General features: G+C 38.9%; 1 protein-coding gene across 13 annotated transcripts in view; it reads right to left on the bottom strand.

Moving 5' to 3' along the window:
* Positions 1 to 690: 690 nt before the first annotated feature.
* PHLDB2 (pleckstrin homology like domain family B member 2) overlaps positions 691 to 16,534 on the bottom strand; it is an 85,225-nt gene continuing 69,381 nt past the window's right edge. For 9 of the 13 annotated variants that reach the window (XM_077342167.1, XM_077342170.1, XM_077342166.1 and 6 more), the window contains 8 exons: positions 14,670 to 14,760; positions 10,372 to 10,407; positions 8,727 to 8,934; positions 7,885 to 7,975; positions 7,131 to 7,277; positions 5,437 to 5,656; positions 4,434 to 4,519; positions 691 to 3,318 (listed from right to left, as the gene is read on the bottom strand). In XM_077342167.1, the coding sequence (XP_077198282.1) occupies positions 3,178 to 3,318; positions 4,434 to 4,519; positions 5,437 to 5,656; positions 7,131 to 7,277; positions 7,885 to 7,975; positions 8,727 to 8,934; positions 10,372 to 10,407; positions 14,670 to 14,760 (1,020 nt within the window). In that variant the 3' untranslated portion in view covers positions 691 to 3,177. Of the gene's footprint in view, positions 3,319 to 4,433; positions 4,520 to 5,436; positions 5,657 to 7,130; positions 7,278 to 7,884; positions 7,976 to 8,726; positions 8,935 to 10,371; positions 10,408 to 10,967; positions 14,274 to 14,669; positions 14,761 to 16,534 lie in introns of those variants that run through there. The other 4 variants (XM_077342171.1, XM_077342175.1, XM_077342177.1 and 1 more) reach the window with 2 other exon arrangements.

The raw sequence follows: 16,534 nt of genomic DNA, 5'->3' as shown, positions 1-16,534 counted from the left end.
AGTCCATTACTCTTCAAGAGAAAACCCACAGAGGAATAGGGAAATTTGGTAAGAAATGCAGAAAGCAGGGAATTCATTCTCCAAGTCCTTTATCGCTTACATTCTCTTAATGTAACTATGCAATCCTATGAACACTGTCAGGCCCAAGTAGTAATAATGGATCATATGAACACTAATTACTTTTAAGGCCCCTCAAAGAGCTCTACGCTGCTCCACCACCACTAAGTGGCTAATGATCCCTGGCCCTAAAGAAGCCCACCTGGCCTCAATGGGGGCCAGAGCATTCTCTGTCCTGGTCCCCACCTGGAGGAATGAGCTCCCAGAAGAGATCAGGGCCCTGACAGAGCTAAAACAGTTCTGCAGGGACTGCAAAAGGGAGCTCTCCCGCCAGGCATTTGGTTGAGACCAGGCGTAATCAACAACATCTGCAGGGCCCCTGCTCCCTCCTTCCCAGAAATCCATCAATGTGTTCTACCCCTGTATCTGTTTGCACTGTTGTAACTACCATTGTTACAATTATCAGTGCTAATACTATTAATGTTATAGTTATCTGTTATGAAAACTAAGTTCCTTGTGTTGTTTTCTACATTTTATATAAACCACCCTGAGCCTCCGGGGAGGGCAGTATATAAAAATAATACATACATACATACAATAAGATCTAAAAGAAACATTGTTCGAAAATAAAGATATTTTTGAACATTTATTTAAATGTTATTACAACATGCAAGACACAATTATTTTTTTTACAAAATTTGTAAAATTATATAGAGAAGAAAAATCACAATATCTGATAGAAATTTTATAAATCAATGCAATTTGTTTCTGGAATTTATCTTCAAAACACTGAAAATACTGTTAATCAGATCTGCTTTTAAGAATACAAGTTAGGCCTTGTGGTAGCAGTTCCTGCCCTCCTTGTGTTAGTATTCACAATCCTTTTCTGTCTGGGGTATATATATAGTAATTCCTCACGCTATTTACTCCAAAGTCTCAATGAAATGAAGGGAATGTTTCCCTAAGCAATAATAAAGCACTATTCTCTTGGATGTAAATTTCAGCACTATTTACCTTCAAGTAAATGTGTTTAGGTTTGTGGCATTTTAGCTGCTGTAATCATATTACTTGGATATACCATATCTTACACAATTAATTGCTTCATGCAGGATATATTTTTAAATGACAACAATTTCACCGTGTTTTATATATATATTATTCATAATTTGCTAAAACAAGTAACAGTTTTAACTGATTGCATTGAAAACATGGCACTTGAAGTCAAATTACTAAAAAAGAGCATCAAACACATACTTGAAGTTCAGAATTCAACCAATCCTTTCAAGACTGAATGTGTATTTTTAAATAGAAAAGATCTCTACAAGTACATCATTGTAGTCCCTTGACTTTATGGAAATTATAGATTTAAGATTGTCCTGGGCTCATGCTAGAAAACCACTATAGCTGATCCCCTGGGTCAAAGTCAACCATTGGTCACATAATTTCAGTACTAATATGTTTTATGCCTCAGACTTGGCTCCAGGGAAATTGTTTTTTAAGTTCATATATTTCTTTGAGCAGAAAGCTTTTTTATGAACACGTATGGAAAATGCATTTATTTTCATTGAAGATATATATGATATAAATGCAGGTGGCAACAGGGGACAATGTTAGATAGTGGCCCCGAGGATAGAATCAAGAGTGAAAAATAGCAAAGACTGGGAGCCAGCAGCAATTATTTAGTTTACAACACAGAATAAGCCTACATATCTAACATTCCGGCATTTGTCAGATGGCCATAGGAAGGTGAAGGCACTAAAAAGTCAGTGTGCTGTAATTGATGACTTGTCATTTCTGCACCCACAGAAATAATCCCAATTTGTGTCAGGTAACTCTGGAAGAGTATGTAAGGATACCTAACATTTCTCATGGCCCTTGTGTGGAAAGCTTGAATTTGTAAATATTCTTATTGGATTACGGGGAATTATTCTCTGACCACAACTACAAATATTACACAAAATGTATTTTGTGGCACTGTCAGTATATAGGAATGGTGAAATTGCCAAAATTTAAAACACAATTGTGGCTTTGAAAATGGCAATTTGCCAATTTTAACTTGGATATTTCAGAATTTGTTAGAGATGTGAAGCAAATGGGAGGTAAAGGTAAAGGTATCCCCTGTGCAAGCACCGAGTCATGTCTGACCCTTGGGGTGACGCCCTCTAGCGTTTTCATGGCAGACTCAATATGGGGTGGTTTGCCAGTGCCTTCCCCAGTCATGACCGTTTACCCCCCAGCAAGCTGGGTACTCATTTTACCAACCTCGGAAGGATGGAAGGCTGAGTCAACCTTGAGCCGGCTGCTGGGATTGAAGTCCCAGCCTTATGGGCAAAGCTTTCAGACGGCTGCCTTACCACTCTGCGCCACAAGAGGCCCTTAAAGCAAATGGGAGACCTGTGCGTATATGACTGTTCATTTTGATAGTGTTCTTCAAACTCCTTAAAATGAAGAAATTACTACATTTTGTGTGTTTACATTTGAAATTAGCATCCTACTTGCAGTATTTGTCCAGAGCTTTCAAAAGAACAGTTTTCAATACTTGTTAACAGTTATGAACAGTTTTATACATTTCTATTACATAAATCTAAGTTTCATTATACACTGTGAATCTTTGGATCTGTAATGAACCAAGACAAAAATTTCATGCACTCTAGTTAAAAAATTTGTTACACTACACCTGTAAGTAAAATAGATTTATAATTGTACAGCAACTCAGTACAATAAAAACAGGCATTGTCACCTTTGCTTTCCATTTCTTATTGGCACACAGTATCATTTTTTAAACTATAAAGTTTACTTTTATCAGATAAATCCTGCATGACAGAATTGGTAAGAAATTACCATACAATCTGTATGCCAGGCACATGATGATCTGATCATTCATTCAAGAGATCTATAGTGTTTTAAGCATCTTTTCTTCTGCTAAACAGTGAATAACAAATTAAGAATTAATGCTTTCAAACACAGCATATGTTTTATTTTGGAAAATAAAGGGAATGACTTGGGGGTTCTTGTTATTATATGTGGGCTTTGTCAAATGTGATTAAATATGGCTCTTCTTTTCCAGATGTGAAGCTATTATTGCATTATGCCCTGTCAATGAACCTTTACACAATTTTACTATAACATGAAGTGAGTGTAGCCTTCTGCTCCTGTAACTATTACATCCATCCATATCCGCATAGCTTCTGGTGTTGGAGCCACCATGTAATATATTCTGTCATGTGTTTTAACACTGAAAGTCAACAATGGATTAGGACTCTGAAAAAAAAAGAGAACATGAAACCAATAGTCTGAATATGAATTATCTAGAAATAAGTTGCAGTCTCATGACTATTGCAACAATTCCTACTATATGTGCCAAAACTTGAATCTGTCAAAACATCTACACAATTATGAAACAGATCTGGCTGTCCTTTAGGGAAACAACAGGCATGCACGTTTCTTTTGCATTACAATCTGTGTGTTGAATTAGTTATTATTGCCTTACAAGACGTTAAATACATTTCTGAAACAGCATTTTGCTCCACTTTTTAAAAATTCTGTAATGTTTGTATATTTTCATTTCCCACTTTGGATGGAGATATTAATCTGTCTCACCCACCCCATCTCAAGATGGCATGGATAATACCATATAAATATTACTGAACAAGAAATCAGTAGCACTATAAAATTTGTTGTAGGGCATGACCTTTAATGAGTAATTGCTCACTTCGTCACATCAGAAGAGGTAAACAGTGACTCACGAAAGCTCATACCATACCACAATTTCTTTTTAGTCTTTAAGGTGCTACTGGATCCTTCCTCTTTTGCTACCCATCTTGAAATATTACTGAACATTTAAAAAGTAATTTCTCATAAGCTCAGATCTGCTTTCTCTCTGTATCAGGAGCACTGTTACATTTGTACAACTGTTTCAACCTTTCCTCCCCCCCAAAAATCACTCTTTTTTTAACTACCTAAACCAGGCTTTTGTATCTCAGTGGCTTGTCATGAAATATATGCTGACAAGAAATAATGAGAAGCAGCAACAATTAAATTCAAGCATTTGTATTATCTAGCTCTTTTATCTCTCCCAAGGAGGTTCCTATTTTCTTTATTTCTGTCCTAGTATTGTTTTATTCAGTATGTCTTCCTTTTGTTTTTTAATGGGCATTCTGACCTGAAAGAACCTGTATATTAATAATGATTTCTAGGGCTATCATCTAGCCTTATTTGGTATGACCTCCATTTAATCATTTATTTATTTACTTCATTTATTTATAGTCTGCCTTTCTTGCTGAAACTCAAGGTAAATTACTGAGTGTAAAACTATTAAAAAAACAAGCCATGAGTACTGGATGAACAAGTCTGGATTTATTGCTGAAGCTGTTTACCTTGTAAGCATTCTTTAGATGATCATAATAGACTTCTTCAATGGCTTGGAAATAAATTACCCCTTTTAATTTAGTTTCATGTTTGTCTGCAATAAGAGAAAAGAACTGAGATGAAAATACACACACGAATTAAAGGATAGGTTTAAACAATGCATTTATCCTGCAATAATCAAACAGCAAATAAAATGCATATTTACGTACACATTTATTATTATTACGTACAGATTTTTATACAACGCACTCATTCCATGTGTGAATGCATACTAGCAGCAAAAGTGAAAATCAGTATTTTATATTGGAATTTCTGAAGAGACATAAAGGCTACGACTCCAAACTACACTCTTTCTTATATCCCAGTATTTAGGTTGTTCCTCAGGCCAATTGTAATGTTGGTGTTTTCTGTGGTCTTTAGTTAAGGGCCATGATAGCCATCTGAAATGGCTGACCCTACATCAAAGAAAAGGAGGCTGATTCTACATCTAATCTCAATAGAAGGAGGATGGTGGAGAATTGGTGTACAGAATGGGAACAACAAATGAAAATTTTAAAAATGCATGTTTTTTTTTTTAATCACAGGGCTATTTAAAATGCCCACGGCTGCAGATGAGGAAGTTAATGTCTCCCCCAATCATTCTTCTCTGGTCTGTTTCCTTTCTGGAACTGGTTATCTGACTGTATTGCAATACAGGAAATAGTGGAAATTTGCCCTCCATGTAAGAATTGTCTAAATTGCAGAATCTGATTCTAACCCTAGTCATTTTTCTGGAAATGAAATAGCACTGGACTCAGTGAGAAGTTATTATGAGCAAGCATGTTTAGGATTAGGCTGGATTTGCTAACTAGTCATTTATCCCTGTATGCCTCACAGGGATCATAACCACTACAATGCAAGTTATGACTTCAGAAGCATCAGGCCAAGGAAACAAATTTCAAAATGCAGAGCCCATAGAATTTAATAGAGAAGCCCCCAAGGACTCCATATTAGACAGAAGATACAACCTACCTGCATAGTAAGAAAATGTTCTCTTGTTTCTGTCAAAGACAAACCATCGCTTTTTCCATGTTTTAATTTTCCCACCCATCTTAATAAGAAATCCTCGGCAGGTCTTCTCAGTAAGTGAAACATGATAACAAGTCTCTATGTTGTGACCAGCTGTCTCAATATGGCCTCGTAGATCAAAATCTTCTTTTCTGACTGGCAAATAACGAGTCAAAGGGCGAGACTAATAAGAAAAACAAGCTGTGTTATATTGGTTGGTTTGTCTGAATACAAAAATAATATAAAATACATTCATAATATTTAAAATCTGAAGCAATGTTTTTTATGCTGCTTAAGATAATATTTCCAAGACCATCATAAAACTTGTCATGATGATTTCACCATCCCTCCCAGGATTTCCCTTTATTTTATTCTCAGCTGAGCAGCCCCTTCCTTCTTCTTTGTTTTTATTTATTACATTTAATTTATATACTTCCCATCCTTGCAAGAGCTCTGGCTGTCTCATACAGTCGTTTGAATGTATAACTGATAAATGCTGACCCAGACCAGGAACTGAGGAGAGAGGCTTAAATCCTTCTTTTATGCATAATAGCACACAACAGGCTGATGGTAAATCAAAACTGACAAACTTTTATTTCACTTTGAAGAAAGATGGTCAGGTAGGAATCATGTTTAGGCAACAGGAATGAGGTGACTTTGTATAAAAAGTAATACCAGATAATTTGTCACAAATAAGTAACTATATCTGTTAACTATCAACCTTCAGCTCCTAACTGACATTCCCAACAGAAGAGGACCATTTGGATTCTCTGTCACTCAAGGTTCTCAGATCAAGTCACAGGTTACCCATTTACTGCTAACATTTGTATATAACCTAACCACCGAATAAACATACACTCCTAATTGTAAACACAAGAAATTGCCTAACACTTAATCAGATCATTGGTCCATCAGGGACAGTATTGTCTAATCAGACTAGTAGTGGCTCTCCAGTCTCAGTCTTTCATGTCACCAACTATCTGTTCTTTTTAACTGGAGCTGCTAGGAATTGATCCTGGGACCTTGGTACTGGTGCTGCTGGGCTCCTCCCTAAGGCCCATTATGCACAGTCCATAAGGCCCGCACTGGTGGCAGCAGCGCTTCGGTTAAAATCACCAAGAACGCATGCTGCCGCCGTGAGTGCGGACACCTCCCGGCCCAGGGCTCTGGAGGACCTGTGTTAAGCGAACGCGGGATCTTCCGGAGCTTCCCGGGTAAGCCGGGGCTGCGGCGGCCCGGCGCTGTGCATAATCGGCAGCACCGGGCTTGTCGGGCCGCCCAGACTCGACCTGCAATGTCCCTTAAGGGACACCGCTCGCCCCTGCGGGCTCTATGGTAGCACAGAGCTGGCAGGGGCAACCCCCCTGCCCCCCCGGCCCTTCCCCAACTCCCCCGCCCGCGCTACTGCACTTACCTCAGCCGGGCCTCCTAGCCCCGGCGTAAAGTGCGAGTGCTACACTGGGGCAACCCAGCATGCCCCGCTCCCGCACGTTCACGGGAAACAGCGGGGCATTGTGCCTCACCGCAACGGCACGGTGCCAGCGCGCGAAATCTGGTGCCGTGCATAAAGGGCCATAGTAACATCTTGGCAAATGATGTACAAAGCACAGAGATGCTCATATATGGAACAGTACAGTATCAATAACAAGATTACTTACTTGTGACCTTTGCTTCTCACGTATCTTGACTTCTTTTTCAATTAGTTTTTGTCGCTGGCTGGTTTCTTCTTGCAACCTTTTCTCTAGTTGCTCTCTGCGACGTTTTTCTTCTTCTAATGCTCTTTTCTTAGCTTCCATTTCTCGTTCCTAAAAGCCATATCATGCAAGTAATTATAAAATGAACTTTGGGCTAATTTTAAAATTCCAATACACTTAAAAATCAGTGCCTTACAAACTCACTCATCATCGTTGCAGACTGATCTTAAAAACCTGCACTGTCTGATGTCTCTGTATATTCTATTTTTGTATTAATGTTTTACTGCTGCACCTTTAGAATAATGCTAACAAAGCTCAGAAATAATGTAATGGTACTCCAGTCAATACTTATGTGGTACTGCTGCTGTTCTCTTATATGTATCATGGATATATTTAAAAGGGATTAGAAATGGTATTGGGATTAGAAGTGGTATTGTAATTGTATTACAAGCATCAACAATGAAGCTTTTTCATGGACTATTGCATTTGGGAGGGGGGTTACTAGGGTTTGTGGCAACACATTATTTCATTTTCAGTGACATCACAACATTGCATGATGCTGGGCTCTAGTCCTAAAAGATTTATTTAGACAAAAAAGTAAGCAGTCATTTTGGTTCTTAGCAAAATTGCAAGCCAAAAGCCTTAGAAATGGCTCAACCTATATATATATATATATATATATATTTGCAAATAGTAGCTATTAATATTTTAGAATTACCCTTGATTCAAGCAATCGTGTTTTTTCAGCATGAGCTTGTTTCAGAAGTCTTTCCATTTCTTCTATTCTTGCAACATTTGAAGTACTGGCACTGTAAGAAAAATATTTATTTTAGTAAGCAGTTCAACAGAAAATACAATGTTCACAGCCTTTTAAGACTGACAATTTAGGATGTAAAAGAAGGATACACGCTAGTCCCCTTAATGTTCACGGGTGAGAAATGGTCTTGTTTCCCAAAGGAGAGAGGGAGTATCTGCCCATCCAGTCCCATGCAGGAAGTGCCTGAGATAGGTGGACAGACAGGTGGAGGCTGGGCTGGGTGATGGTAGACTGGTAGGGTGCATTCCTTGTCACAGTGAACACTTCTTCTCCACATCTCCAGCTTGTACCCTCCTCTCTCTTTGAACTGCAGTGGCCCTGCCAAGGGGAGGATGGGCATCAGGGGAGGGGAAAACACCCTCAAGCCATCAGGCCACTGGAACAGTTTCTGGTGATCTCAATAGCTAATCCTGCATGTTTAGGTAGCTACACACCAATAAAGACAGCAAAACTCTGCCTGCACAGTTTACTGAAACCATATATGACGCCCATATGTACATGTGCTCGACAAGTAATTGTTTAACACTACCAGTAATTATTAAACATACACTATGGTGCAATACAAAGCAGAGTCCCACTCTGCTTAGAACTGCACTGAAAAGCTTATTTTATAAACAGAATAAGCCTAACATTAAAAGGTAATAAAATTAATAATTTTGTACATTGAATATTTTAAAAGCAGCACTAGCATCTTGTATTTCTAACTAAGTTTACTGCAGTTATTGAATATTGCCACAATGTACCTGGAAACGTTATCAGGGGAGCAGGCAGATATACTGGTTTCCATGCTGTCAGAGCTGTCTAAGCTTAGCGTATCAAAGGCATGGTCCTTGTAACTATGATCAGGATAATGGAACGTGTTTAGATACACATTCGACTCTGAGGCAGTTCTGTTGTAGAACTCTGGACATTTCTGGCTTTCATCTTCACATATAAGCTGGTGGTTATATCCTAGAAAGAGAAACAGATGTTGGTTTGTCTTTTTCTTTTGTATTTCCAATCGTCTGGAATGAAAATGGGTCAGAAACAGTGTAACCATTTCCTAGTAAGAATTGGGATAATGACAGATGATTGGAATTTCAAGTATCTTCACGAATTTTTGATTCATATATTCTTATGTCACTTAAGTAGCTCATTGTCTGCCTTGATCTCTTTCTGTAAAATGGGATTTTGCATGCAATATCCTAACTGACGGTTTTAATTCATGGATGTAAGCATGAGAGTTATACAAGTCAAGTTTGGTATTTTTTCTTTTCTTTTTTGCTTCCTTCACTATTGAACGTGAAAAAGTCCCAGGAACATGCAATTGCACAGCACCTAACCACAGAATCTCATCTCTATAATCCAGAATCTCCAATTCTTCAACCACTTTGCTGGTGCAACTAAATGTGGCCATTTTCTCCTGACAAGAACTGAAGACTACATTTATATGATTTTCAAACAACAGATGGGGCAAAAAACACTAGCTACTGTTCAGGAGTATGGCAAAAAAGAAATTTGTGAAATCATTTTAAAATAAATTTATTTTGAATGGTATAGTACTTGAATATCCTGCATATGGGGAAGTGACCCAGCAGCAAGGCGATTAAGTGGAAGAAAGCTTGCCAGTGCCTCTTGCAGGCTGGCATTATTAAGGAAAAGCAGCAGAAGATTCTCGGCTTCTAAAGTGTGTTTGCTTACAAATTACTTAAAAGGACTCTGCAGGTTTTGTTCTTACCACAGCCGACTATTGTGTGAAATATGATTGTTTGCAGTAAATGGGCTTTCCATTCAAAATCTGATTTGCTTTTGCCTGACCAGGAAAGCCATATGAAATACGGATTAAAAACACCTACAAAAATGAAAGTAAGATTGTCATGAAAGATTCTAATGGAAATGTTTTCTTGCTGATAGTTCAGTGGATTGCTTTTCTCCTGATTTGTGTTGTATTAAATAAAATATCTCTTATCTTTAAAAAGAGAGAAAAGCTTCCCACCTTTTACCTAGCCATGGCAGACTAACTTCAGGAAGTTTATGGTTATTATAGATAGATGTTCTGTGCTATAATAATCCCATTGTATCCTACATTTTTATCATGCCTGCAGCAGATTTGTTGGGGGAAAAGTGGATATCTCTTACATATTTTGCCTCACCTATCGTACAAATTTTGGTAGCGTGTATTGTATGCTCCTATCAGAAACAGATTGCAAACACTGATTATTCCTCCTCTACTGACCAGATGTGTATTCAATATACTGTCCAAAAAGTTATTATAATTCAGATGATTGTTTTATTTATCTAGTTTCTGGTTCACATAGTTTGATACAAAGCATTTTGATAAGACAAACTAGAACATAAAAAATACAGAAACTTTATGGAAAATATCAAGTTGAAAGGGGTGAAAGTTACCTTTGATACTTGCACTTTTGGAATGACTAATAGCTCCTTTTTTAAAGGATTTGTTTTGTAAGAGAAAAGAAAAAAAATACTGTAAATGTAGCCTTTTGCATATGTGAAATACAAATGCAAGAAGAAAGCACTTTTTATGTATGCTATACTTTCTGGTTGTCATTCAGTTCTCCCCTTAACATGCAATCAGAATTAATTTACCATAGGACATCTTAGGGAATTAAAAAAAACCCAAGCAGTAAAAAAGAAACACTGCACACTTCCACCTACTAGTTATGAGTAAAGTGGGAGAAAATCAGAGTCAAATTATTCAGGGCAGAAAACAGATTTAACTATCTTGCAAACTACAGATTTTCATGTACAAAATGCAGAACTTCCTCACTCATGTATTTTCATGCACAAATATCACTTAATTCTCATGCACATTATTAATTATACTTCATATTGTTATACTATAGCAGGGGTAGTCAAACTGCGGCCCTCCAGATGTCCGTGGACTACAATTCCCAGGCGCCCCTGCCAGCATTTGCTGGCAGGGGCTCCTGGGAATTGTAGTCCACGGACATCTGGAGGGCCGCAGTTTGACTACCCCTGTACTATAGGTTGCATAGAAAGGGGGAAATGACTGATGGGTACAAAGATTGAGTGGAGTGAAAAAATGCAGTGCTGCTGCTTTTATTATGGGGGACAGTTCATTTTAGGAGGATCTAGGAGGATGATAAAGAAGTAGGGATTTGGGGTACTGACATGCCTTTGAAAGCTTACAAGAAGGAATGGACATGAACCGGAAAATTTCAGTTTGGTTCGGGGTGCTCCATTTCGCTTCTGCCCTCTTAGAAGTGAAGGAAAGCAAAATGGAGGGTTGAAATGGCTTGCAGTCCTTTCAGGCTGATATAGCAGGGCACATGTGCCTCACAACTGTTAGGCCAAAAGGGCTGCAAGCCATTTCAGAGAAGAAGAGCTGGGGGTTTTATATCCTGCTTTTCACTATGCAAAGAAGTGTCAAAGCAGCTTACAAAAACCTTTTCCCGTGAGGTCGGTAGGGATGAGAGCTCTAGAAGTACTCTTCTGTAAGAGCACTAAGAGAACAGTAAATATTCAAAGATCACCCAGCTGGCTTCATTCTCTAGGTTAGAGTCCACCACACTTAACCACTACACCATGCTGGCTCACCATGCGGGAAGAGGGAGAAGCGATCCAGCATAATGAAAAGGCGTCTCAAAGTGACTTACAACCACCTTCCCTTTCATCTCCCCAAAGCAGACACCCTGTATGGTAGGTGAGGCTGAGACAGTCCTGATATTACTCCTCGGTCAGAACAGCTTTATCAGTGCTGTGATGAGCCCAAGGTCACACAGGTGGAGTAATGGGTAATTAAACCCAGTTTGCCAGATTAGAAGCCACCACTCTTAACCACTACACTAAGTTGATTGGCTCATGGGTCCTGCTGTCAGGTCAAAGGGAAGGAAGCAATCTGGTGCACTGAAACTGATTGCAGCCCTTTTGGCCTGACAGCAGGGCAGACACACCCATCTCTTGTCAAACTAAAATGGCAACTAGTCAAACCTGTAAACTAGACAGAGATCCATGAAATGTTTGTGGGAGGCACTTCCATTGAACCTTGGTTTGGGAGGTCTGAACCACGATATTTTGTGGGAAAATTTGGTTTGTGCCTTTGTTCGTGCCCATCCCTACTTATAAGTCTCTCTCATTAACTCTAGTGCTTGGAATTCTGAAGTTTTCTGGACAGCATTGTTTCATTTAAACCTCATTAACAGCAAAAACAAAAAACAAACAGAAAAACAAGGTAAGGTAAAAGCAGAGGTTTGGTTTCTGCAGCACAGCCTCATACTTTATTTGTCAGTTTAGGCAAGTAAGTTTTTATCTACTATTTCCCAACTGTGACCAGCCAATTACAAGCAGGGCATTTACTTTGGCCTCTTTTCCACAGTTCTGCTCTTGATGGAAAAACAATCATAAAAACAATTTAATGTATTAAACTGAATTTGGCGCTAACATCCTGTCTAAGAGAGAAGATACTTAATTTCTAAGAGTATTCTACTACATTAGGAGGAATTGTGGTGGAACCAACCCAGACTTTTATGGGATGGATAATAATGTTTTTTGTGTATTCTGCTCAGTTTACCATTAAACCATACAGCCATGCAAACCCACATATAATATAGAAACAAATATAATTAAATCATTTTTAGGGGTAAACAGAAAGCTATTACCAGAAGCAAGCAAAAATTAAAACACTGAATTAAAGCAGAAAAATCAGCACTAAAATTTCCCCCGCATTGCAATCTGATAACATGGAACAATACTGAAATCAAAACTATGTTTTAAATACAATTTCAGGGTGTGTGTGTGGATTTGAAGGAACACAGTCAAGTATATTTTATATTTAAAATATCTTTTTTGTCTTCTTAAAAATAACAGCAGCCATATTTTCTCTGTAACACAAGTATCACTTGGATTGGAGTTACATGGAAGACTGTCTAAATCTCTTGGTATGTTAATATCAGTTAATTACATTTTACTACAAGTGTCCCTACAACAGTAACAGCTTGTGAGGCAGGGGAAAGCAAGAGAAATCCCAGAACAAGCCACTGAATGTTACGGAAGAGGAGGGGGAAGATGGATATTGGGAGGTGGCGAAAACAGCTTGAGCGGGTTGCACAGCCACTCAATGTCTAGTGGAATCCAGTGCCAGCAAGTGATGCTGTTATTCCCATGCTTACACAGGATTCCACCAGCCACTTAAAAGCTGAGCACCTGCACAGTGCTGCAACAGGGACCACAGCAGCTCTGTTCCCTCCTCTTCCTGCCTCTTCCTCTCTGTTCCCTCCTCTTCCTGTCTTTCCTTTTTTGTCACCAGTGCTCAGTAGTGGGCCTGGAATACTCCTGACAAGCCACACTTCTGCACGTAGAAAGCACGGAGAGTGTGCCCAGCGAAAATATTTGTTATAGTGTGTTAACACTGCTACTTCTATACATGTGACTGTCTCGGCCTTTTAACTTTGTCCACTCCCAACAGATGCAGGCATGCAAAGAATACATACATCTCTTGGTAGGCTGGGTGACCCAGAATCTCCTTCAGGTGATTAAGCAAGGTGGGTTTGTATATTGGATTACTCTTATTTCTCTATCAGGTTGCTGATGCACCCCAAAGAATTAGCACAATTATGAAGCCATTTTATCATGAATTAGAGAGTTTGGTCGATCTACGTGACTGGCAGTGCCTATCCAGAGACTCAGGCAGAACAAGGTCTTTCCTAGCACCTGCTACCTGAGGTTTGGAACTTCCTGAATGCTGTGCATGTGTTCTGCTGTTGCAAGCCTTTCCCCACTAAAATGGGCCCATGTGACCAGAATGGACCACTTTGTTGCAGACTTATAATTTTTGTAGGCTTATTTTCAAGGCTGCACTTTCAGATATCTGGACTCTGCTCCTTCTATTCTCACAGGAGACAAGTGCAAAGGGGGAGGGGGTTCAGTGAAAACAAATGTATGAAGTCAAGTGCCTTCCACCACTAGAGGAATTTGGTGGTAAAACTGGATGTTTGTCGCTGCTGATTATTATCAATCAGCAGCAACGAGCATTATCCGAACCAGTGTGCTTTCTCACACACCAAATAACACACTTTCAGTCTACTTTGCAACTGGATATTACTGTGTGAAATTGCAAAACGGACTTGCAAGTGGTCACTGACGTGGATTGAAATTGCATTATTTAGCATGTGTGAAAGCAGCCAGAAGTTTTACAATATGGAAAGATGTTTAAAATTTCAACACATTTTCACTCTAAACTTGATGGTGTTCCTTTTGCCAGTGATGTCTGCCACAGCAAACATATACATTCACACAAAGAATGTTTCTCATACCTTTTTTGCCTTTTCCTGATATTAAAAAGACAAAAACAGTTTTGTTTTGTTTTTAAAGAAATTCTTTACACTGTAAGCACTTAGAAAGGGGATACACCCTTTCTAAAATAAATAGTTTAGACTCTACAAAATATATTGAAGACAGGCTACAGTTAAGTAAATCATTTTCCATTTTTACTCAAGAGACCTATGTGTTAATATTTCACAACAAATATTATAAAAATTAATAATAAAATTAATTCCATTAAAATGTTTGGCTGAAACACTGTACCTTTATATTTATAAATTACTAAGAGAAACCAATGCCCAAGTCCCAATTCTAGTGATTAACATCAAGTTGCATTTGTCCAATCATGTTTTATTGTATACTAAAATATATAATATATGAAGATAGTTGTTGAAGGGCCTTACCTTTATGCATCCTCCTTGACTCAGACTCTTTGGTCAAACAATGGGGAAGAACACTTCCACAACTGTTACTTTGCCCAAGTGGCAAGTGACCCTGTATAAAAATAATGCAAATATTGTTCATTAAATGTTATTCAAATAATAGAATCATACAGTTGGAAATATCTTCAAGGTCATCTAGTCCAATGCACATCTACCTGCCTACCCACAGTGACCCAAATTTCATGCCCAAGTGATCCATCCATCAAAAATCTCCAGAATTCAGCCAGGCCTGGAAGAAATTCACCTATCATCCCACAGCGGCAACCAGCAATTCTTTGGGTATGCAGGGTAGGGTCACAAGAGACCAGCACTGGCACATCCCTTCCTGCCCACCCACTCACAATCTGACCAAGTTCACAGAATCAGCAGTTCTGACAGATGGCTATCCAGACCCTGCTTTAAAACTTCCAAAGAAGGAGAACTCAGCGCCTCCCGAGGAAGCCTGTTCCACTGAGGAACCGCTCCAACTATCAGGAATCATTAACACTTTCATGAGTGGCCCATGCTTCCTGCTCTACATGCTTTGCAACACCTGAAGTGGTGCTGCTGTATCTCCTGGCTTCTGGTTGTAAAACTTGCAAGCTGTTTCTGAAACTGGTAGATTCATTTCAGGCTTCAGTTGTGGACATTGCAGAGAAGCACAGGAAGCTGAAGCCATTCCCATGTTCTGCCTTCCCCCATTTAGCGACATCTGAAGCTGCTCAAAAATATTTACAGAGTGGGACATTCCACAAAAGTACAGAAGGAACGCTATCAGTACCAGTAACTAGGAGGGAATCTAGTAGCTTTATGTTTAAAAGGGCAGCAGGAGCTTTGGTGGTATACCTTTGGTAATTAATTTCAATGGTTGGGACTAGTGTGAAGACAGCATTCCTAAAAGTTTGTTTTCCCCCTATCCCTGATGTATTTTGGCTGATTATAGTTATTCATGAAGAGGGGGAAGCACCCTTCAGAAATATTCACTTCTTCAGTATGGTGTCACATTTTCCCTGGTTGAGACTTTGTATCAGCAACAGATTCCAAGACTGAATCCAGGACACATTCCACTGAAATATATGGGAGTTGTGTAGTGAATTAAACAGAGGATTATGCATCACTGTCTGTAGTAGAAATAATATTTAAAATTACATTACCCCAAGAGTGAGAAGAAAGGGAAAATAAAATCATTCAAACTGAGAGTGCCAACAGGGCGTAATGCGGCACTAAAATTTGTATAGGAAAGCCAGACTCAATCCCTGATGAGGTATAGAACTCCTGAACTTAATGTGGCCTATCAGCTTCTCTCATCCTAACTGGCATTATAGGAACTCAGAAGAGTCAAAATTAGTTTTGTAGGTAGCAAGCCAGACTAATTTTTCCCCCTTGATTTCTTGATGTGTCTGCTAACAAAGGGAAGGCTGTTATAAATCTCGACTTTTGCTTCACTTTTGGTAGATAATGGCAAATTCTGCAGCTAAGCTAGGCACGTCTTGCCAAGTAAGGTTCTGCTTCAGCAACTGTGCAGAATATTGTAAGCAATCTTTGAAACATGACTGCAAGCAATTCAGTAGGGATTGCTTAGTGCATTAGAATGGTAAAAGATCACATTCCCTGGTGCTACAATTGCACTCCCACTGTGTTGAACATGGCATCATGGGAGTCTTTGGAGGATGGTCCCAGGAGTTTTTAGAAGATAGGGATAGAAGACCAGGATAATGCCATGTAATCAAAGATGCTATACACTGTATCTTGTCTGAAGCCTGTTGCCTAGTTCAGCTTTCCTTAAGAAGTTAACAAGAATAACCTAATAACAAAATGGAGTCACTGAGACTACATGTAGTCATACC

This window comes from Paroedura picta, chromosome 6, assembly GCF_049243985.1.
Source record: "Paroedura picta isolate Pp20150507F chromosome 6, Ppicta_v3.0, whole genome shotgun sequence".
Lineage (NCBI taxonomy): Eukaryota > Metazoa > Chordata > Lepidosauria > Squamata > Gekkonidae > Paroedura > Paroedura picta.
The sequence above is the reverse complement of the archived record's forward strand: the minus strand, read 5'-3'. Positions and strand labels throughout refer to the sequence as shown.